This window comes from Lagenorhynchus albirostris, chromosome 3 (genome assembly GCF_949774975.1).
Source record: "Lagenorhynchus albirostris chromosome 3, mLagAlb1.1, whole genome shotgun sequence".
Lineage (NCBI taxonomy): Eukaryota > Metazoa > Chordata > Mammalia > Artiodactyla > Delphinidae > Lagenorhynchus > Lagenorhynchus albirostris.
This window is the reverse complement of record NC_083097.1, coordinates 11,638,677-11,663,160: the sequence shown is the minus strand read 5'-3', so window position 1 is coordinate 11,663,160 and position 24,484 is coordinate 11,638,677. Positions and strand designations below refer to the sequence as shown.

General features: G+C 37.6%; 1 protein-coding gene across 1 annotated transcript in view; it reads left to right on the top strand.

The window, feature by feature from the left end:
* DNAH5 (dynein axonemal heavy chain 5) overlaps window positions 1-24,484 on the top strand; it is a 202,464-nt gene that overhangs the window by 76,882 nt on the left and 101,098 nt on the right. Inside the window, 12 exon segments of the mRNA XM_060145962.1 lie at window positions 1,201-1,379; window positions 1,780-1,967; window positions 2,303-2,497; window positions 7,211-7,345; window positions 8,209-8,316; window positions 10,233-10,386; window positions 15,058-15,204; window positions 17,726-17,967; window positions 20,603-20,779; window positions 21,214-21,415; window positions 22,695-22,837; window positions 23,744-23,878. Coding sequence (XP_060001945.1) covers window positions 1,201-1,379; window positions 1,780-1,967; window positions 2,303-2,497; window positions 7,211-7,345; window positions 8,209-8,316; window positions 10,233-10,386; window positions 15,058-15,204; window positions 17,726-17,967; window positions 20,603-20,779; window positions 21,214-21,415; window positions 22,695-22,837; window positions 23,744-23,878 — 2,005 coding nt within the window.

Here is a 24,484-nt window from a genome sequence, read left to right as displayed (position 1 = left end):
CTCTGCTCCCTCCACCATGACCCTCAGAAAAATTATTCCATCTCTGTGAGCCTCTCTCCTCATCTGTAAAATGGTGAAAATAAGTGGCTTCCCTGCAGGGTTCAGTGGGGTTTAAGTGCCATAGTGTAGGTGGAGCTATTGTGACATGTTAGCTGTTATTACAGAGACTGCTGTGCAAGGGATAACAAGACTTCAAGAGGAAAGATAAGACCTTGGGTTAAAAGGCAGAATCAAAGTGAGATCAGGCATCCTTCTGGTTTTATACCCACATTTCCTTCTTTGAATCCAGGCTCATTTTTTGCATTCGGGGCTGAGTCATTTACCTGCCTTTTGGGGAACCCAAACCCAATAAAATTGAGAACCTAGACGCCTCTGGATGGGTGTGCTCACTTCTCATTCCCACACTTCATTGCTGGATAATCACTTTATTTTCTTCAAAAATTTTTTTCAAGTCCAGATGAATGCTTTAGAGTTTAGCCGTCAGAAAGCCCTAAACTGCATTACATTATAGATTACCTCCTTTTACGGCACTGGGTGATGCTGGGAAATTGAGCAATTCATCAGCAAGTTATCGGTTGTTTTCCTTCACAGGCATTCTTGTATTCTCTCACCAGAATCTTTTATTTGTTAATATCATACTGTAAGATACAGTAGAAGGTATTTGCAGGTTTAGTAGGTGCTCCCAGAAATAGATTTAAGGTGTGATTATTTAGCAATGTGTGGTTTAAATCTCATGTGATCATTGGTTTCCAAGTTTATCAAATCATCGACTCTTAAGATTCAAAAGGGGATTAATCTACATAATGGCCCCAGTCTGCTTCCTAGAATACTCTTCTTTAGATGTTGGTAGACTTCTTTGAAAAAGTTGCCAAATAAGTTTTGGAAATGCTATGTACCCTTTTTCATAATTGAAGATTGTGAATATACATTATCATAAAAAATCCTGTTGAACCTTTTTAAGAGTTTTCAAACATATTTGACCATAGACCACTCCCTCCTTCCTTTTTCCTCAACACATGTTAATGTCCATAAGGATAAGTGTATTTTAGGATGCAGTTTTGGAAAGGTTATGTAGGGATAATGGTCAGGATCTTCCTTTTTTCAATTTTTTGCCTGTATCATGTCACTGCGATGTCTCAGAAGTATCTTCCAGATGCCAGTGGTGTGGTTCTAGTGATCTCTCTACCCCTCCCCCTCCAGGTGTTATATCACGTTGGCTCAAGCTCTGGGAATGAGCATGGGGGGAGCCCCCGCTGGACCAGCAGGGACAGGCAAAACAGAAACGACCAAAGATATGGGACGATGTCTTGGGAAATACGTCGTGGTTTTCAATTGTTCAGACCAGATGGATTTCCGAGGACTTGGACGGATTTTTAAAGGTGAGGGTTATATTTTTTTAAAATTTTTAAATTCATGAGAAATTTAAGCTAAGGTGGAATATCTTGTTAAGATTTATTTTTCAACAATTGGCTACATCTTAGTGTCATTTTCCAACTTTGTAAAACTTTTTGGGAAACCTGAATCTTACCAGTGTTGTGTGGGTCAAATGTCAATATCACTTGCCTTTGTAATGTTCCTTTATCCCTGCGGGTTGGGTGTTTACAGATAAAGGGTCACATTGTGCGTTATTTTGGAGGCATTTTATGTATGATCTATTTGTTCAACTTTATGTTTGAGCAAACTTATCTGTGGCTTGACCTGGCAGTTGCATAATGCTCTTTTTCTTGACTTTCCAAAATTATGTACTAATTGGATTTTCTATTTAATTTCCGTTCTAAGGACTGGCTCAATCTGGATCCTGGGGTTGTTTTGATGAATTTAATCGTATCAACCTACCAGTTCTCTCTGTTGCAGCCCAGCAGATTTCCATTATTCTGACATGTAAAAAGGAGCGTAAAAAATCTTTTATTTTTACTGATGGAGATAATGTGACTATGAACCCTGAATTTGGGCTTTTTCTGACTATGGTAAGGAACCACAAGAAGAGCTACTGAACTTCAGCCTTCTTTTCACAGTTTTCACACATGTCCCTGTTCATATGTCACTTATTTTCCATGAATGGAAATTGGGATTGTAATTTTCACTCCTGTTTGAAAACCTTTGGTGTTAAACAGAGCTCATATTAATAACTCATGACTTAGTCTCTCCAGTTAAAAGGAGAGTGAGATATGTAAATGAATTTTCTGGTTGTCATTCCAGATTTGTTGTGTGTGCATAATGAATCTTTTAATATCATGCTGATGTGTTGCACTTGTTACCCCATGACCGTATCGTTCATCCTTGGGTTTTATTTTCTGTATAGAATCCTGGCTATGCTGGGCGGCAGGAACTCCCTGAAAACTTGAAGATTAACTTCCGCTCCGTGGCCATGATGGTGCCTGACCGACAGATTATCATCAGGGTGAAGTTGGCTAGTTGCGGCTTCACTGACAACATTGTTTTGGCCAGGAAGTTTTTCACGCTCTACAAGCTGTGTGAGGAGCAGCTTTCTAAGCAGGTGTGACATTCTGAAGGTCCCTATGTACTTAGGCGTATTTAAATTTTTTATTCAGTGCTGGAGAGGGTGTGGAGAAAAGGGAATCTTTCTACACTGTTGGGGGAAATGTAAGTTGGTGCAGCCACTGTGGAAAACAGTATGGAGGTTCCTCAGAAAACTAAAAATAGAACTACCATATGACACAGCAATCCCTCTCCTGGGCATATATCCAGACAAAACTGTAATTCGAAAAGATACATGCACCCCAATGTTCATTGCAGCACAGCTTATAATAGCCAAGACATGGAAGCAACCTAAATGTCCATCAAAAGATGAATGGGTAAAGAAGCGGTACATATATACAGTGGAATATTACTCAGCCATAAAAAAGAATGAAATAATGCCATTTGTAGCAACATGGATGGACCTAGAGATGATCATACTAAGTGAAGTCAGGCAGAGAAAGACAAATATCATATGATATCAATTACATGTGGAATCTAAAAAAATGATACAAAGGAACTTATTTACAAAACAGAAATAGACTCACAGATACAGAAAACAAGCCTATGGTTACCAAAGGGGAAGGCAGGGGGAGGGGTAAATTAGGAGTTTGGGATTAACATATACATACTGCTATATATAAAATAGGTACACAACAAAGACCTACTGTATAGCACAGGGAACTGTACTCAATATTGTGTAATAACCTATACCAGAAAAGAATCTTAAAAAGAATACACATATGTATATGTATAACTGAATCACTTTGCTGTACACCTGAAACTAACACAATATTGTAAATCAGCTATACTCTAATATAAAATAAAGATTTAAAAAAATTGTGGACTGGGGTTGTTGACAAGGTACCTCATATATACAAAGTAGAAAGTTGTATCATGGCAAAAACAATTTTACATGCATAGTTTTACTAAGTACATTTGAAGAAATTAACATTTAAGGCATAGAAATGAAGTTAACACTATCTGAACTGACTTAAGAGCCAAAGAATTATGAATATTGATGTTTGCTTTTTATCTCACCTGTTCATTCATCATAATGTATGTCATGTGTCCTCATGGTTTTGAGGAACCTCTCAATCCAAACTTCTTCGAATCTAGGTTATACCCACAGGTTCAACTATATTCCATTCTCACTCAAAACATTCTTGGTTTCTTCTGATTATTGCAGCCTTTACTCACTGATTCTTCCCTTTTCCCTGCTGTTTCTTGCAGGTAGAGAAACTCCCACGTCACTGACTCCTGCCCTCTTCCTCTCTAATTTCATTTCTCCTCCTTCACTCCTATTGCCCTTGTTCACAAGGTCACAAGGTCACAAGGTCACAAGGAAAATGAAATGAGTCCATGTGTACAAAACAATTGGCCCCATGCTGATTCCTTGGTGAGCATTCTGTGAATCTCACTTCATGCCCACAGATTTAACAGAGTCTAATGCTGATAAGTTTTCCTTAATTAATTCCACTCACCAGTACTTTCAAGTCATTGTTATTGTACTTTTATGCAAGCTTGCTCATGTTTTTATTTTATTGCCACAATTAGAATTTAAACTCCTTGAAGGCAGGAACTCGGTCTGAATATATATATATATATATATATTTTTTTTTACATCTTTATTGGGGTATAATCGCTTTACAATGGTGTGTTAGTTTCTGCTTTATAACAAAGTGAATCAGTCATACATAAACATATGTTCCCATATGTCTTCCCTGTTGCGTCTCCCTCCCTCCCACCCTCCCCATCCCACCCCTCCAGGCTGTCACAAAGTACCGAGCCAATATCCCTGTGCCATGCGGCTGCTTCCCACTAGCTATCTACCTTACTGCGTTTGTTAGTGTGTATATGCCCATGACTCTCTCTCGCCCTGTCACAGCTCACCCTTCCCCCTCCCCATAACCTCAAGTCCGTTCTCTAAGAGGTCTGCGTCTTTATTCCTGCTTTACCCCTAGGTTTTTCATGACATTTTTTTTTCTTAAATTCCATATATATGTGTTAGCATACGGTATTTGTCTCTCTCTTTCTGACTTACTTCACTCTGTATGACAGACTCTAGGTCTATCCACCTCATTACAAATAGCTCAATTTCGTTTCTTTTTATGGCTGAGTAATATTCCATTGTATATATGTGCCACATCTTCTTTATCCATTCATCCGATGACGGGCACTTAGGTTGTTTCCATCTCCGGGCTATTGTAAATAGAGCTGCAATGAACATTTTGGTACATGTCTCTTTTTGAATTATGGTTTTCTCAGGGTATATGCCCAGTAGTGGGATTGCTGGGTCATATGGTAGTTCTATTTGTAGCTTTTTAAGGAACCTCCATACTGTTCTCCACAGTGGCTGTATCAATTTACATTCCCACCAACAGTGTAAGAGGGTTCCCTTTTCTCCACACCCTCTCCAGCATTTATTGTTTCTAGATTTTTTGATGATGGCCATTCTGACTGGTGTGAGATGATATCTCATTGTAGTTTTGATTTGCATTTCTCTAATGATTAGTGATGTTGAGCATTCTTTCATGTGTTTGTTGGCAGTCTGTATATCTTCTTTGGAGAAATGTGTATTTAGGTCTTCTGCCCATTTTTGGATTGGGTTGTTTGTTTTCTTGTTATTGAGCTGCATGAGCTGCTTGTAAATTTTGGAGATTAATCCTTTGTCGGTTGCTTCATTTGCAAATATTTTCTCCCATTCTGAGGGTTGTCTTTTGGTCTTGTTTATGGTTTCCTTTGCTGTGCAAAAGCTTTGAAGTTTCATTAGGTCCCATTTGTTTATTTTTGTTTTTATTCCCATTACTCTAGGAGGTGGGTCAGAAAGGATCTTGCTTTGATTTATGTCATAGAGTGTTCTGCCTATGTTTTCCTCTAAGAGTTTGATAGTTTCTGGCCTTACATTTAGGTCTTTAATCCATTTTGAGCTTATTTTTGTGTATGGTGTTAGGGAGTGATCTAATCTCATACTTTTACATGTACCTGTCCAGTTTTCCCAGCACCACTTATTGAAGAGGCTGTCCTTTCTCCATTGTACATTACTGCCACCTTTATCAAAGATAAGGTGTCCATATGTGCATGGGTTTATCTCTGGGCTTTCTATCCTGTTCCATTGATCTATCTTTCTGTTTTTGTGCCAGTACCATACCGTCTTGATGACTGTAGCTTTGTAGTATAGTCTGAAATCAGGGAGCCTGATTCCTCCAGTTCCTTCTTTCGTTCTCAAGATTGCTTTGGCTATTCGGGGTCTTTTGTGTTTCCATACAAATTGTGAAATTTTTTGTTCTAGTTCTGTGAAAAATGCCAGTGGTAGTTTGATAGGGATTGCATTGAATCTATAGATTGCTTTGGGTAGTAGAGTCATTTTCACAATGTTGATTCTTCCAATCCAAGAACATGGTATATCTCTCCATCTATTTATATCATCTTTAATTTCTTTCGGTCTGAATATTTTTATGTGCTCTGTCCTCCAAACGATTGGTATTAAGTGATGCATACTGCTCCCAATTAGCAGATAATGTTTTTTTTTTCTATAGGTTTTTGGAATTATGATGAAAAAATATTAAATTTATCACTTAACCATTTTTAAGCATATAGTTCAGTAGTGTTAAGTAAATGCACATTGTTGTGAAACAGATCTCCATAACTCTTTTGTCTTGCAAAACTGAAACTCTATACCCATTATACAACTCCACTCTTCCCTTCCCCCCATTCCCTGGTAACCACAATTCTACTTTGTGTTTCCATGTATTTGGCTCCTTTAGATAGCTCATATAAGTGGAACCGTACAGTATTTGTCTTTTTGTGACTGGCTTATTTAATTTAGTATAATGTTCTCAAGTTTCATCCATGGTGTAGCATGTAATAGTATTATACTTGCTTCCTTTTCCTGGTTGAAAAACATTCTTAATTTTAAATGTATGCCATGTTTTGTTTATCCGTTCATCAGTCGATGGGCATTTGGGTTGCTTCCACCTCCTGGCTATCGTGAATAGTGTTCCTATGAACATGAGTGTTTAAATCTCTTTTCGAGACTCTGCTTTCAATTCTTTTGAATATATTCCCTGAAGTGGGATTGCTGTATGATATGGTAGTTGTATTTTAAATTGTTTGACCAACTGCCAGGGATACTCTTTCCTATAGTGGTTGGATGATTGGTTTTTAATTATTCACTTTATATGTGTTGAAATTTGGCATGATTGAGCTTTTATAAATACCTCTCAAGGGGACAACAAAGCTGGGGGCTTGACTTTCTGATTTGTCCTTACTGTTTCCCTCTCTAGGTAATCCTGGAATGTAGCTACTTTTCTTTCTCCTCAATACCCCTGTCTTTTAAACTTATATGATGTTCATGAGTGAGGTCTCAGTTTAATTCTGGTTCAGAATTTTAGCTTTCAAGATATGAGGAAATTTTCTTATGGATGATTGGTTAAGAAGGGCTCAAGGGGACATGTATCTCCAGGAGGAAATTTATTCCTTTCTGTCTGTCAAGATCTATTAGTTCTGACCTAAGGGCTTAAATTAATGATGGTACAGGAGAGGATTCTTTTGGGTATTCTCCATTTGCTAAAAAAAAGAATCTATTGATAAAAAAATTTATTGCCCCACTAACTGTACAAATTTTCTAAAGGAAAATCAGCATTTATTCATTATGTCTTTGTCAAATTTGTACAGTTTCTATGGGTAAGTTAATATTGAAAATAAGCCCCGTGTACTTCATATTCTTCAGGTACATTATGACTTTGGTCTGCGTAATATTCTGTCTGTTCTGCGAACTCTGGGAGCAGCCAAAAGAGCCAACCCCACGGATACGGAGTCCACAATTGTCATGCGTGTACTACGAGATATGAATCTTTCCAAACTGGTAAGATTCACAGATGGAAATGTTCCACCCACTTAAATTTCAGTTTAACTAAGCACAAATGCGATTAGAAATATTTATTTAAAGTGCTCATTTAAAATGCTTAATTATCAGATAAATACATAGAGCATAACATAAATTTAAATTACATAGAGCATAACTTTAAATTACATTTTTTCAGGAGCAATTTTTGTGGTGGCTCATCTCTAGTCTAACATGTCTATTCCAATAGAATTAAAATGGATTTTTAAAAATCCACGTCTTATATTTCCAAATACCTTGAAATTTTTGTGCTGTAGAGCTAAAATCCCTTTTACCTTCGTGAAAGTAGACCTTGGAAGGAAATTGTATGTGAATTTTACAAGTGCGTAATAATTTCACATTCTCGGATTTCACAGTAGAGACTGAACAATCAGTTGTCCAGTATCAGTGGATCCATGTATGGGATGACAGAATGATATATTTTTATTTCAAAATAAGAGTATGAACCAAATTCCAATTCATGAATTTGCCACTATTCTCCTTTTAAAAAATTATTTTTAAGTTAAATGAGAAATTGTAGGTTATTTAGTAAATTCCCCAATCTGGTGGTTTTATGGAAAGGTTGTCATGTAGGCAATATTTTCTTTCCTTCTATTTCCTTCCTTTTTTTTTTCTCTTCTCCCCCCACACCGCTTTTTTAAAAAACTGATTTTTAATTTAGTAAACATGATGAAAATAGTTCTCAACTTCAGTGGAGGTGATATTTTATTTATTACTGTTTGTGACAAAGTAATCTGGGCTGTATTGGACATCTTTAGTTTATCTGATATTGCCATGTTTATGCCAAAAGATTTGGTCTGATCTCCCTTTATTTTCTTTCTGAGATTGATGAGGATGAACCCTTATTTTTGAGTCTGATTGAAGATCTCTTCCCAAATATTCTTCTGGACAAGGCCGGTTACCCTGAACTGGAAATGGCAATTAGTAGACAGGTAATATATTTCACAGGACATCAAGTACAGTGTCCCTTTCATCTGAACTTCATGGGAATCAAGTGGAGCTGTTGTGGCCTAAATCTACAGGTTCCGAGAACAACACTGAGGCTGTGACTACAGTTTTAAGAGAAGCCGTTGCTCACCATTGATAGAGCTTTTCCTCCCAGGGGGTCTCCTACCATCACTCAGCTACAGGTCCAGTTAACCATGTGCTAGTGGCCCCATTATTGATGGAGACCATTCCACACCAGATTCCCAATGAAATGTGATGGGTCAGCAGGGGCCGGTGGAGCTTGGCCGGCTGCATCGCCCATGCTGGTTTTGTTTCTCTCTGTGGCCCTGGTGTTTACGACATTGCTTTGGTCTCAGGACTGTAGCTACTGAGTGTCATTTGCAGTGATCTCATATGTCTCCTTAGCTGTCATTCTTTTTCCCCAGGCCCAAGATCACTTGTGATTTCTTCCTTGGGCTCTGGCGGGATCCATCATGTTAAGTGTATCATTAGGTGTCTGGATTTCCCATGATACCTGGTGCAGCTTTAACTTTTTATAGTCTTCCTAGGAATGGAAATGAATCATGGAAACCTTGTGCCTCAACTTCCTTTCCTATGAAAAAGAGTTTTTAAAAAAATTTTTTATAGAAATGGTGATTAGCTCATATTTATAAAATACATTTCAATCCTTTGAAGATATTTGTAATAAAAATCAATATGGTAGTATTTTATGGCCATTTCCCCTTTAAATAGCAGTATATAAAGATCTTAATTTCCTAATCAGGTAAAAGTGATAATTCATTTTGCAAATGGCTTCTTCATCATATGGCCAAATTAATTGTAGCATTGCCTAAAAAGCTAAGTATAAACTAATTTATAAAGTGACTTACATTAGTAATTTATAGCATATGAAAAATCTGAAGAGAAAATACATAGCATAAAATGATACATGATTATTATCCAAAATTATTTAAGTAAAAATAAGAGCATCATTTATAGTGAATTTAAGCATAGTGTGATGGTTAAGAGCATGGACCATAGGGATGAATTTCTTGGGTTCCAATTCCTACTCTATAACTTAACAACTAATAATCTTGGATAAATTGCTTAGTCTCTTTGTGCCCCAGTTTCCTTACCTATAAAATGAAGACACCAATAGTACTAATCTCATAGAAGATTAAACTTAGAATAGCGTTTGGCAGCGTAGCTTCCATACATGTGTTTGATAGATAAAAACTATCCAGAAGATTTATAAAGATGGCTTGACATTGATATGGAATATCAGTCAACTTGATATGCTTGAAATAATCTTTTAAATTAAACATTTAAAACACATTTTGATATTTGAGCCTTTATTCTTAAGTTGCTCCTAATACATACATTCAGTAAAATGTTAATATAAGTGTATTTAATTCCCAAAGTCAACTGTAGGTGTTTCTTGTTTGCCTGGGATATCATTTTGATTATGTTCAGCCTGCTTTTGCCTATGTATATATATTTTTTATGCAATATATTTTTTTATTGGGAATTCCCTGGCAGTCCAGTGGTTAAGACTCGGGCTTTCACTGCCGTGGACCAGGGTTCCATCCCTGGTTGGGGCACTAAGATCCCATAAGCCCTGCAGTGCAGCCAAAAGTATACATATTTCATTGTGGTAAAACACATGACATAAAATGCACCATTTTAACTATTTTTTAAGTGTACAGTTCAGTGGCATTAAGTATATTCATAGTATTGTGCAAACCTCACCACTGTCTGTCTTCAGAACTTTTTTCATCTTTCCCAACTGAAACTTCATAGGCATTAACAATAATTCCCCATTTCTCTAACCTCGCTCCATGTCTATACTTATTTTGAGCACAATGGTAAGTCCAGATATCTGTTCATGTGGCCCAATGTGGGCGGCTTGTTATGTTTTCAGGTCGAAGAAGCTGGTTTAATCAACCATCCTCCTTGGAAGCTGAAAGTCATCCAGTTGTTTGAAACACAGAGAGTGCGGCATGGAATGATGACCCTGGGGCCTAGTGGAGCAGGGAAAACCACCTGCATCCACACCTTGATGAACGCCATGGCAGGTAAGGGGGCGGGTCAATCTGGAGACACATTTACACTGTTGTGACACATGTGAATGCCCCAAGAGGGACACAAATGTAGATGTATGTTAGCATATATTTATAGGAGGGGATGCTGCTTTTTTGACTATTGGGTAGATTTTAGAGATAACACAGTACATTAATGGACCAGAGGAGAAAAACGTTTTTTTCCAGCTTTATCGTATACGAATATAATTCGGACACATAACATGTGCAAGTTTAAGGTGTACAGTGTGTTGATTTGATACATTTATATGTTGCAAAATTATCACCATAGCATTAGCTACCACCACCATCGTATCACATAATAACCATTTCTTTTTTGTGATGAGAGCATTTAAGATCTACTTTCATAGAAATATTCAAGTATATGATACAGTATTATTAGCTATAATCACCATGCTGTACATTAGATCCCCAAATTTGTTAATCTTACAACTGGAAGTTTGTACCCTTTTCCAATATCTCCTCATTTCCCTCACCTCCAATTCCTGGTGACCACCGTTCTACAATCTGTTTCTCTGGGTTTGACATTTTTAGATTCCACATATAAGTGATATCATACAGTATTTTTCTTTCTCTGTCTGACTTATTTCACTTAGCATAATGCCCTCAAGGTCCCTCCATGTTTTCACAAATGTCAGGATGTCCTTATTTTTCATGGATGAATAACATTCCATTGTGTATGTATACCACATCTTCTTTATTCATTCATCCATTGGTAGACACATAGGTTGTTTCCATATCTTGGCTTTTCTGAATAATGCTTCAGGAAAAACATTTTTTAAAAGTGATTTTATGGACTGTGCTATATGTTTTACATATGTTATGCCATTTAGTTTTCAAAATGGTCTTGAGATGTGGCTATCATTATCCCCATTTTGTACCAAAAAGTCAAAATTTAACTTCAGAAATATTCAGTGTCAAAAAGATGGTAAATGATGAGACTCAAAATTAAGGTCAGGTCCCATTAATGAAAAACCCAGAATTTTCCCAGTAAACCATACCATTTGCCACTTATGACTTAACACAAGATGCTACCTCGCAATAAATATAATTATAATTCTAATCCCAACTCTTAAATTCTATGTATTGAAAAATCACCCTAATTATAAACTAATTTCCCACCCAGAATCAGATATTTTTCTTGTGAAGTGAAATAAATGTATTTAATTTCCAGATGTCCCTAAGCTTTACATCTAAGTCCCTAACCTAAAGTTATCTAAGGATAATGGGCATTACCTTTTTCATGATTATTCTTGTATTCTCTGGTTCTGATTAGACATTGATGACTTCCTTCTTAAAAGTATTCGCAGCCCTTAGCCATGGCAGTTCCAAAATTTCACAGAACTTTGGCTGTTAGAATGCATCATACATTGTCCCACAAGGAAAAGCTGCCCGGCTGGGTTTCCAGTCAGCTCATGGAACCCCAATGCATCGATATTGTTTGGTGACTATGGTCTGTATTTATTCTAGGGTCCTGCATACATTAGATTTAGTCTCAATTTCCTCAGCTATGGGACAAAGTGAATTCTGTACCTCAGGACTCTGCCAGGCGGTCTTCACACTGAGACAGGCTTATGCTCTCAGCTAGCACCTACCTCCACCAAAACTGAGAGATCACACCTGCAAAACTTACCACATGGTTTTCATGTGTACTGTTAAGGTTCTGCTTTGGGATTTTTACATAGCATTAAAATGATGTATCTCCTTCTCAAATTATGCTTCAAGATGCTTTTGTTGTTGTTATGAAGCTGCCTTCTGTTAATAATAAACGACAAATGCACTGGGTACAATGACTTGAACAAAATGAGTACTAAATATTAAACAATAGAGATACATTGTGTATAATATGTCTAAATGATGTAATCAATATGGCATCACTGGTTTTGGAGAAGTTCTTTGCAAAGATGAATAAATTATTAGACTATTTTCTGTTTATTAACCTGTTCTTGGTTTTAGTATGTAGGGTAAACATTTGTTATATTAAATGATATTGTTTTTTACTGAAAACTTGGATTATCCAAAAGATTGAGAAAGTAATTGGGTTGAACTTCTGCAGGACCCATGTATGTTATTTGTTCCCTTATTCATCATGTATTTGTTCATCAAATATCTTTGATGTTCTGTACTTTGAGGTTCTGTACTAGAAATGGGAAAGCAGGCATGGAAAAAAAATGACCATGTCTTTAAGGAGTTTACAGTGTAGTGTAGTGACACAGGTAATTGTAACTCAGCATGGAAGATTGGACATGAGGAAAATTTGGACAATTATGATGTGAGCAGAGGCAAAGGAGATCAGAAACCTTTCGAAGGAATTCTAGAAAGGCTTACAGAGCAGGTGCTACTTCATCTGAGGTTTGCGGGTTGAGTAGCAGATGGATGAAAGGCATTCTTAGCAGAATGAAGAGGCTGAGCAGGTAGGAGGGACTGACGAGAGCTTGATATGCCTGGAGAAGCTCTCTGGCATGGATGAAATCTAATTTGTGGGAGTGGGAGAGATGAGGAGGTATAGCAGATGCTATTGGTGCCTAGGGCCGCATCCCTTTGGCCCTTTCCTGCTACAGATGCAACTGTTGGAGAGTTTTTCCCCCAGATGCCAGCGGTGTCTCCCGGTTTTTCAGCCTTATGACTTTCCTTGAAGCTAGAGAACTGGCTCAGCCTGGAAGAAGGTTGGGTGAGAATTAATGCTCCCGAGGCAGCCATACCCTTAACCAATGAGGGAAAGAGTGGAAGGGAAATGTCCCACCTCCTGTCTTTTAGAGGGACACTCCATCTGTGACCAGCTCACCAATGAGCCCTTTATTGGCTCTCTCTCCTTTCCTGTCTCACCCTCTCTTTCCCCTGAATCCAAACTCTCAGTTCCCATGTCTTTGTCTCAGGCTTAGCTTCCAGGGGGAATTCAAATTAGTACAGAGGGCATGGCATGAGAAGCTCTGTAAGTCACAATAAATACCGAGATTTTATCCTGTGGGTGATGGGAAGCCATAGAGCTGGGGAGTGGTGTGATTAGCCTTGTGTGTAGAAGACCATCCCGTGGCCACGTAGAGAATAGACTGGGACAGGAGGGGCTGTCTGGGAACTTCCATAAGGAGGTCCTAAGAAGGTGACAGCAAGAAAAGGGTGCTTACTCTGGGGCAGAGTCCATGAAGGTGGAGTGATCAGGACAGTCAAGAAATGCCTAGGAGAAGAGTTAAGAGGAATTAGTTTAACCAACATTTAAAAAGTCAACCTTTTTTTTTTTTTTTCCTTAGAGTGCTCTTATAAAAATGTTATGGTATCATATTTTAAATGAAAATGATATAATTCTACCTACAACCATAATGAAATAATTTTTGATAGTTTCTCTTGTATGGGCAACAGACCAAGTCCAGTTTTCACCTGTGATACATTTGAAGAGGTTGCTGGCCTTTTGTAAAGTGTGATTAGATTTTTAAAAAATGTTGCCAGTCTTACGGATATCATGTATTGAAAAAGCTGAACTGTGACTAAGTTGAATTTTTCAGCACTGTAAAATGTTGTAAATAATTACCCTGATTCTTTTTGTGATTTTGGAAAAAGAGAACTATTCTCTAATTTTCTAGATAGGTTTTAATGTAACACCTTTTCCAGTGTACATATCTATGTATGTGTGCCTGTGTTTGTCAATCTTTCACACAGTATGTAATATTTTAGCCTCTATTTTTATGATTTTATACTTTAAATCTTTAAACTTTTTAAATTGAAATACAGTTGATTTACTATATTGTATTAGTTTCAGGTGTACAGCAAAGTGATTCAGTTAATACATATACATGTATCTATTCTTTTTCAAGTTCTTTTCCCATTTACGATATTACAGAATATTGAGCAGAGTTCCCTGTGCTATACAGTAGGTCCTTGCTGATTATCTATTTTACATATAGTAGTGTGTATATTTTAATCCCAAAGTCTTAACTTATCCCTCCCCACCCTTTCCCATTTGATAGCCATAAGTTTGTTTTCTATGTCTGTGAGTCTATTTCTGTTTTGTAAATAAGTTCTTCTGCACCATTTTTTTAGATTCCACATATAATATACTTTAAATCTTATTCTTCAATTTTTTACTTAGTAACTACCGTCCCCTATGTACAGAATCCATCTTATTTAAGAATAGTTTTAGGGTTTGAAAGATTTGAATACCTTTTCTGAAGCTGACCACAGAAGAAAAATCCTTGATTTTTGTAACATTAGTTTAGCTGAATTTTTTCCAAATGAGTAAGACCATATCTCAGCAAATCAAAGCTGTTAATGGAGAGAATCAGGTGTCTTTAAGTGACATTTCAGTTATAAGAGTTAATCTAATACGCCGTAAACCAAAAGAGTTTTGAGCTGTGAAATTTGAAGAACTTCCATCCTACATTAATTCCTTCGTCACTTCCAGCATGGTAGCATTTTCCCCCTTATGTAATATGCAACTTTCTTTTCCAGAAGATAAAAAGTGCTTTAGTCAATAAAATATAATGAGGGTAATTATGATAACTTGAAATGCAGTAAGATGTGTTTTCAATGTAATTTTGCATTTTTTCATGTTTTGAACACCTGCTGACAGTACACTGCAAATTGGTGCAATGTTGCCTAATGATGGCTCATTCTACATGGGAGTTGTTTAAAATTTGTATTTACTTGGTATAGATTGTGGAAAACCACACCGGGAAATGAGGATGAATCCCAAAGCGATTACGGCTCCACAGATGTTTGGTCGGCTTGACGTGGCAACGAATGATTGGACCGATGGGATATTTTCTACTCTTTGGAGGAAAACATTGAGGGCTAAGAAAGGTAGAAGATGAATTACAAGTATAATTTTTGACATGTACTTCTAAATAACATCCTTTGTGGCTATTTAAAATTAGTAGAACAACTGTAGTCTCCATATTATATCTTATCCTAGACCAAGAACTCATAAATCAGTATGATATTTGTGAACGTTGAAATACTGAAATGACTGGTTAGTGTATTTAAAACACCCCCTCCCCTTTTTTTTTGGTTACAAAGGGAATTATTTTCCTTTTGAAAAAAATATTTCTATATTCCTTTGAAAACTTAGGATAAAATAGTTAGAAAAAGCTGTTAAGGAACATTGATAGTACTGTATTCAAGTGATTTCATCATCACTGTTTTCACTGAAGAGTTAAAAAGTGGTACTCTTGTTTAAGTATGGCCTATTTTTAGAAAACCGATTCTCCTATAAAATCACAGGAGGAAATGGGCTTCTTTGGAAAGAAAATTGTGTATATCAAAAAATGAAGTCTAACAAATTATTCTCTTTTAGATGTACATGGGTGTTTGTTTAAACACACTCCTTAAGGGCTAGTGGTTTACTCTGAATATTCTCTTACTTAGGGACTTGAGCCCAGTGGTCCCAGAAAATAAGCTCAGATGGAAGAGGTGATAGCAATTCTCCTCTCACTCCTGAATAAGTAAGAGAAAAGCACAGTGCAAGCAATTGCAGGGACAAATAAGAATATAGGAGGAGGACAAGACATTTGGCTTACTTCACGAGTCCACACTTCGGGCAACAGTGTTCTGTTGAAAAACGTTTAAAGTGGCACCACTGACGTTCTCTTTGAGAGAATGTGGCTGATCAACCCAACACCAATTGTTAAAAGAGAAAAGAAAGCGCTTCATTTCTAAAGCGTGCTCATATTAGAAATTGCTGTTGTTATACGGGAATAAAATAAAATTTTGTGTCTGATTTGTTCTAGTAATCCTGTGTAAACACAGATCCAGTAACCAAATGTTACCTTAAAGAATAGGTGCTTAGAGAGGTTTTTTCTTAAATCCTTTCTAGAAAGGCAACATATGCTTTTTCTTTCACAGGGACTCTGGTGATCAGATCATCATTTTACTTAAACTGCTAGTTGAATGAGCACGATTAGGAATTTCATAGCATTTGATTTGACTTAGAATATTCCACAGTTGTTAAATTAGAGATAAAAATTAGAACTGCAAACTTGGTCATGGTGTTGGTAAGTAAGAGTTAACTCGTGGTTAAGAAATTAAGAGTAACTATTAAACTGAACACCTAAATTTACAAGGGCGTTTCTGTTGGACATTCTATCGATTCTCAGTATAACCCTGCTCTCAGTAGCATCTGGCACAGTTAATCACTCTTATTCTATTTTTTTTTTTTTTTTTTTTTTTGCGGCACGCGGGCCTCTCACTGTTGTGGCCTCTCCCGTTGCGGAGCACAGGCTCCGGACGCGCAGGCTCAGCGGCCACGGCTCACGGGCCCAGCCACTCCGCGGCATGTGGGATCTTCCCGGACCGGGGCACGAACCCGCGTCCCCTGCATTGGCAGGCGGACTCTCAACCACTGCGCCACCAGGGAAGCCCAATCACTCTTATTCTTGAAATTCTTCCACCACTTGACTTCAGGGATACCTTACTGGCTGACTCGCCTCCTACTTCTGTTTCACTGAAACTCAGCCAGAAGGAGGAAGCAGTGGAGGAGACCCTACCAGAAGGCTAAACGTTGAAGTGCTTGTGTCCTCAGACCTCTTGTCTCTTATCTATACTTATGATCCAGAAGAAACTTACCCAGGCCATGGTTCTCAATGCCATCTCTAAGCTGATGGCTTCTACATTTTAATCTCTAGCCCTTGAATTCCCAACTCAACAGCTCTATGGGCTGTCTGTTGGACATCTCAGACTAAACGTGTGCAGACCAGAATGGATTCCGTGGCTCTGCCTTTCTGACATCACTCACATCCCTTTCCCCCTTACCTTCTTCTTTCTAACCAGGTTCGACTTCCCGCTGTTCCTGGAACATGATCACCCTAAGCTTGTACCCACTTCAGGACCTTTGCAACTACTGTTTCCACTGCCTGAAAAATTCTAGCTCTAGATCTTTACATCACTTCATTCTCCTCCAGAAATACTTCATTGACCACCTTATCTAAAATGCCTCACCCTCTTATCCTGCTGAATTTTTCTTATATATTTCTTTGCATATTGGTTTGATTGTCATGTCTACCCCTTAGAAAGTCAGCTCTGTGAAGGCAGGATGTTGTCTTTTTTATCACAATATCCCTTGAACTGTGCTGATACAGAGAAGGTGCTCAGGGAATATCTGTTCAATGAACTAATGACTTTTTCTTGATTATGGGCTTGAAACAACTGCTATATAAAGAACAGGAAGAGTCCTCTGTGACAAAATACGATAATCATTTAGATCAAAGCTTTATTTAAAAATTAATGAAAATTACATCAAATTATAGCACTTCTTCAAGCATAGTAGTTACGTATATATGCATATATGTGTGTGTATGCTTTTCTCCCTGCCCTTGGGATGTTCTAGGGGAGCATATCTGGATAGTTCTTGATGGGCCAGTAGATGCCATCTGGATTGAAAATCTGAATTCCGTTTTGGATGATAACAAAACTCTAACCCTTGCCAATGGTGATCGGATTCCCATGGCTCCAAACTGCAAGATTGTTTTCGAACCTCATAACATTGACAATGCTTCGCCTGCTACTGTGTCAAGAAATGGGATGGTTTTCATGAGTTCTTCTGTCCTTGATTGGAGTCCTATTCTTGAGGTATGATTGGAATCTTTTTTTTTTTTTTTTGTATAATTAAAGAGGGAAACAGATCCTTTAGCATTCTTTTAGAGTGTGCGCTGATTTTTCTGCAGACCTGTTGGTGTAATTGCATTTTAATGCTGATGTTTGTGGAAGATCCTTGAATGCTCTGGGACCTTCAGCCCAGGTTGTCCCTTACAGGTTTCTTCAGTGCTCAGGGTTCTTCAGCTCTGATAATTTTAGACCTGTGAATTACACCCCGTGGGCTGGGGAATAATTGCAAGGCCTAGGTGAATCAATAATCCCACTAGAGACTTCTCTGGTGGTCCAGTGGTTAAGACTCTGAGCTCTCAATTCAGGGGGCCTGGGTTTGATCCCTGGTCAGGGAACTAGATCCCATATGCCACAACTAAGAGCCCGCATGCCACAACTAAGACCCAGCGCAGCCAAGTAAATATTAAAAAAACAATCCCACCAAACTGTGAGTGAATAAGGAAAATTTAATTGTATCACTTTGGGGATTCATGATATTTTAAAAAGGTACTCATTCAGTTGCTCGTGTATTCCCATGAACACGACTGTCTTAGAATATTAACTCGAAGAGACAATTTATTAAAATTCATATAAAGAATTTTTATGAGATTCAATAGTCATAACGTTAGTTTTAAGTTCACACTTGGAAATAATATTTCAGATAATATCTTTTCAATTCATGATAAGGTATATTATTTTATTACTACTAATGTATGTTAGAGTATGTTGATTATCATAAGATTATAATTGAATGCCTTGCATACTTAGATATTTTACTAAATAAATATTATAGTGTAAGGCAGAATGCTTATTGGACAAGCCACCTGTAAAATCTTTTTTGACATTGTTGGTCAAATTATTATTTTTATTTACATAAGTTTTTCGGAGATAATTTTGATTGAAAACTTACGAATTCATATTTTAAATCAAGTAGATGAAGACGTGAAGAAAGAGGGGATTTTAAAGCAAAATGATACTGAAGTACAGTTTAATATGTCATTGAAAATGCTTCTGAAGATTTCAGATTTCACAGTTAAATTATCCATCCTTTAAGAAGAATACAGAGCAAGAGTTCTCAACCCTGGCTTTGCAAGAATAATCACCAATGACAGTTCTTTAAAATACAGATGACTGGGCTTCCCTGGTGGCGCAGTGGTTGAGAGTCCGCCTGCCGATGCAGGGGACGCGGGTTCGTGCCCCGGTCCGGGAAGATCCCACATGCCGTGGAGCGGCTGGGCCCGTGAGCCATGGCCGCTGAGCCTGCGCATCTGGAGCCTGTGCTCCGCGATGGGAGAGGCCACAACAGTGAGAGGCCCGCGTACCGCAAAAAAAAAAAGAAAAAAAAATACAGATGACTGTGTCATACCTCAGTCTGTCAATTTAGAATCTCTGAGGAGGAAGGTGCAGGAGTTATTGTGTTAAAAAATTTTTTTTTAAGAAGTACCACAATGCATTCAGTCTTGGTAACCACAGATGCAGCAAACTCCAAGTGAAAATGAATTTGTGATTTTCCCCCAAATACTTTAAATTCACAAAGGCTTTTAAACAATACTTTTACACTATTTGCTAATGAATATTTACAGTTTGCTATTTATGAAATGAGCTTCTATTATATCTGTCCATGTTGAGGCTGAATAAGGCCTTTACTGCTAAGTTGCTTACAAATGGTTAGCAAGAAGAAAGACTCACAAGGTGTTTAGAGCAGGGCAGGGCAGCTCTGAGAGAACTACTAGGGGAAGTTGTGTTCGTGGGACTCCACGAGCCTCTGTGAGCCACGCTGATTGCATAGCACCGTCAGCTTGAAAGTGCTATGTTTCCTTTTTGTTGCTGTGCAATCATGTTGAATTCATGAAATGATGGATGATTGAGAATCAATATTTTATTGCTTCTGTTCAGAATCTCTAAGAATGACCTGATCTCTTGATGCCAAGGGAACTTTCCTCACTTGAAGAAAATATTGTGTTAAGTGATATTTTGTTATGAATCACATGTAGTTTCCTAAGATTGGGTTTCCAAATGACTAAATTCCCCATTTTCCTGAGTATTCTTTGATATTTTTTCTACATTGGTTATTCATTAAATTAGAAGAAATAAAATTGTGATAAACCTTTGTTTCCTATTTTGAAAAATCTGGGGATGGATTTCCTTTGTTCATCTTTTATTCCTTTTTCTTTTTCTAAGTTATTTCCATGTGTATGCCTCCTCATTTTCTCCTAGCATATTTTAATCAAGAGCCGAAAACTTTTCCCTCCATCTTGCTTCAAGACCTGAGCTTATGTGTAGTGTAGTAGCTGAATGTAGGGATGTTGGAATCAGACTCTGGGTTTGAATTTTGACACCTACCAGCTGTGGGATCCTGGTCATGTTGCTTAAACTCATTGGGCCTTAGTTTCCTCATCTGTAAAAGGATAATAACAATTCCTACCTCACAGAGTTGTTTTGAGCATTAAATGAGGTAATACATGAAAGAATTTATATCAAGGTCTGGTACATCAGAAGTGCAGTATAATCATTAGATATTATTATTGTTAACCGATATTTAGAAAACTTTTGTCCAAAAATGGCCAGTTTTCTGGTGTGCTAATAAATTCAATTAATGCATGCATCTGCAAACCAACAGGGTTTTCTTAAAAAACGTTCGCCTCAAGAAGCTGAAATTCTTCGTCAGCTGTACACCAAGTCATTTCCAGACCTGTATCACTTCAGTATTCAGAACTTAGAACACCAGATGGAGATGCTGGAGGCCTTTGTGATCATGCAAAGCATCAACATGCTTCAAGGCCTGATCCCTTCCAAGGTAAATCACTTAACTTTCTAGAACTGTCTCTCCTTTTAGCTGAGCCATACTGTGCAGGGTCTGTGATATTTGAACATGATTCTTAGAACCATGGGGAAGTGGGGAGGTTTCAAACATGGACACTGCATATTTTGTATTTTTCTTTCATTTCTTTTTTTTGTTTGTTTGTTTCCACAAAGCAAACCACAGATTTGTGGATTAGGGGCAGGTTCTCAGTCGTCTAACAAGCATTCAAAATTTATTTTGGAGACCAGCTTGGTATTCCCAGAGATCAGTTCTGCATTTGTTCTCCAGTTTTATTCATCTTTCCCTCATTCTTGTTTTGGGGGAAAACTGTTATCCCTTTTAGATCTTTGCTATTTTCATTAAAATGTCAAAGCCAAGTTTTGGTTTGAGAATTAAGTAAGTAAAAGAAAAGTTTCTTTCGTGCTCAGGAACAAGGTGGGGAGGTCACGCCGGAGCACCTGGGGAGACTTTACGTCTTCTCCCTAATGTGGAGTGTCGGGGCAGCGCTGGAACTGGATGGCCGGCGCCGCATGGAACACTGGCTGTGCTCCCAGGAGAGGCTAGCCTTGGACCTGCCGCCTCTAGCAGGGCCTGACGACACCATGTTTAACTATTACGTCGCATCTGATGGTGAGCCCCTCTCTTCTATCCATCCATCACACGTGGGACCAGTTTTTTTCAAAATGGCTAATATTTACACTCTATTTATCTATCTACCTATCATCTATCTATCATCTATCAATCTATCATCTAGCTAGCTAGCTAGCTATATTTCTAAATGGTAATGAAAACTCTTGGCTGTAAAATTGAAATGGAAATGTTTATGTGTGTATGAAAGAGAGTCAATTGTTTCTTTTTCAAATATTTATTTCAATTGAGTTCCAAATGCACATTTTCTTGTTAAATATATCGTGTACTGAACTTTTAATGAAATAAAAACAAATGAAAAAAATTCACCAAATCAGATCCATTTCAGCCATTCATTCTATATAGTCAGCAACTTATAAAAAAATGACAAAGTAGGTATATTTTTATGAAATAGGTGTGTATATCTATACATCTGTATCTATGCATGTATTGCAATACTTTAAGTTTATTTAAATGTGCATACATATATAAAGTACATATACATATATATATACGTACATATATAAAGTACGTATATACACATATATGAAGTACAAATATACATAATATTTATATATGGCATCCTAGGATGTTTTATTTTTGGTTTTACAGTTAGGGAAGTACATAATGAAAAATGATTTTAGGTATATATGACTATCACTCTCCTGTATTTTTCTTTTTAATAAATTATTTATTCATTCGGCTGCACTGGGTCTTTGTTGCTGCGCGCGGGCTTTCTCTAGTTGCGGCGAGCGGGGCCTGCTCTTCGTTGCGGTGTGCGGGCTTCTCATTGCGGTGGCTTCTCTTGTTGTGGAGCACAGGCTCTAGGCGCGCAGGCTTCAGTAGTTGTGGTGCGCGGGCTCAGTAGTCATGGTGCACGGGCTAAGTTGCTCTGTGGCATGTGGGATCTTCCTGGACAGGGGATCAAACCTGTGTCCCCTGCATTGGCAGGTGGATTCTTAACCACTGCGCCACGAGGGAAGTCCCCTGTCCTGTATTTCTATACACATTTTTTGTTTTTGAAAACCTACATGTTTAAAAAGAAAATTCCAAGATACTTCTTACTATTTCCTAATATTACCACTTTGGGAATAGTTTCTTGGGAAATTTTGACTCAGCGAATACATACTGAAATACTTAGATGTCTGAATTTAATGAATTTTACATTGTGGGGAATTTTTGGAAGATGGCTTCATGAGATTCAAGGAAGTCTGCTCATTATAATTAGGAATTAAATTATTAATAGGAATAAGAAGATGTAAATGTTCTCTGTTCACCTCAGGTAAGTGGATGCACTGGAAGACGTGTACTGAGGAATATGTGTATCCATCTAATATCACCCCAGAATATGGCTCCATCCTGGTGCCAAATGTTGACAATGTGAGAACTGACTTCCTAATTAAAACCATCGCTAAACAGGGCAAGGTATGGCTCTTTCACTTTTATTAAAAGTAACATATTTTAAAATGTCCCTTGAAAACATGAAGCATCTTGTGACCACCTAGAAGGGTGTGATAGGGAGGGTGGGAGGGAGATGCAAGAGGGAGGGGATATAGGGATATATGTATACATATAGCTGATTCACTTTGTTATACGGCAGAAACTAACACAACATTGTAAAGCAATGATACTCCTATAAAGATGTTAAAAAGAGAAAAAAGAAAACATGAAGCATGTTGCATTTATTTTAGAATGTTTTATGTTGCTGTTTAGAATAAATAAAAGTGTTAGCCAAATTAATATACTTCTTTTATTATTCCTCAGTAACAATATTAAAGTTGAATAGCTTTAATTCATAATTAAGTAATGATTTTTCATATATTGAGAGAAAGTGAATTTTGACTTGTTTTTCTAAAGAGAAATCCTTCTCTTTTGATCATTATATTATTTTGCCATGGCTGCCATAACAAAATACCACAGGCTCAGTGGCTTAATCAACAAACATTTCTTTCTGTACAGTTCTGGAGCCTTGAAATGCAAGATTAAGCTGTTGGCGGGTTTAGTTTTTTTGGAGCCCTTTCTCTCTCCTTGGCTTGCAGATGGCTGTCTTCTCACTGTGTCTTCCCATGGTCCTTGTGTGTGCATCTTTGTTTTTCTGTGTGTCAAAATGTCCTCTTCTTGTAAGGATGCCTGTTAGACTGAACAAGAGCCTACCTTAATGGCCTCATTTTTCATGTAATCATCCCTTTAAAGACCCTGTCTCCAAACGTAGTCACATTCTGCGGTACTAGGGGTTAGGGCTTCCACCTATAAATTTTGTGGGGACACAATCCAGCCCATGACAATAATTTTATTGTATTTCTTGGATTTCTTTCTCAACTCCTATTTTAGGCTGTGCTGTTAATTGGTGAACAAGGAACAGCCAAAACGGTCATAATCAAGGGATTTATGTCAAAGTACGATCCTGAAAGCCACATGATCAAGAGTCTGAACTTTTCTTCTGCAACCACCCCTCTGATGTTTCAGGTACTGGCTCACTGGTGCTGCTGGTTCAGCCCAGGTTTGTGATAAGCTTTGGAGGCTCAAATCTCATGCTGTTCTTCTGTACCCACTGAACTTCATGTGCACTTTCACAGCCATAGTAAATCCCCTACATACGTCTTCCATTATCTCTATTTTTCTGTTGCAATAGAATCTCCCCCTAGTTAGATGATAACATATAATCTTAAATTATGGAGAAATAAAAAGATTATATATGGTGTTAAAAGCCTCAACTCTGTTTAGAATATCTCTGTAGAAAAGCCTGTGAACATGCAAAATCCAAAATTGAAAGAAATATTTTTTATTCCCCACCTAAACCTACTTCTTCTCCCTACTGTCTGCTTTTCTGTGGGTGTTACTATTATTCTAGTCATTAGGATAGACACACTGGAGTCATCTTTGATGGTCTCTCTCCTGAGTCAAGGACTGCTAATATATCTAAGGAAATACTTTTCATGTTGTTTCCTTTTTCTCCCTTCCCCCTATCCACCTCTACATAATCTACTTCATGATTCCACAACAGGGTATTAGCGTCAAAGAATCTTGAAGCTGGTCTTGCTTCAAGTCTGATCTTCTTCAAATCTAGTTTCT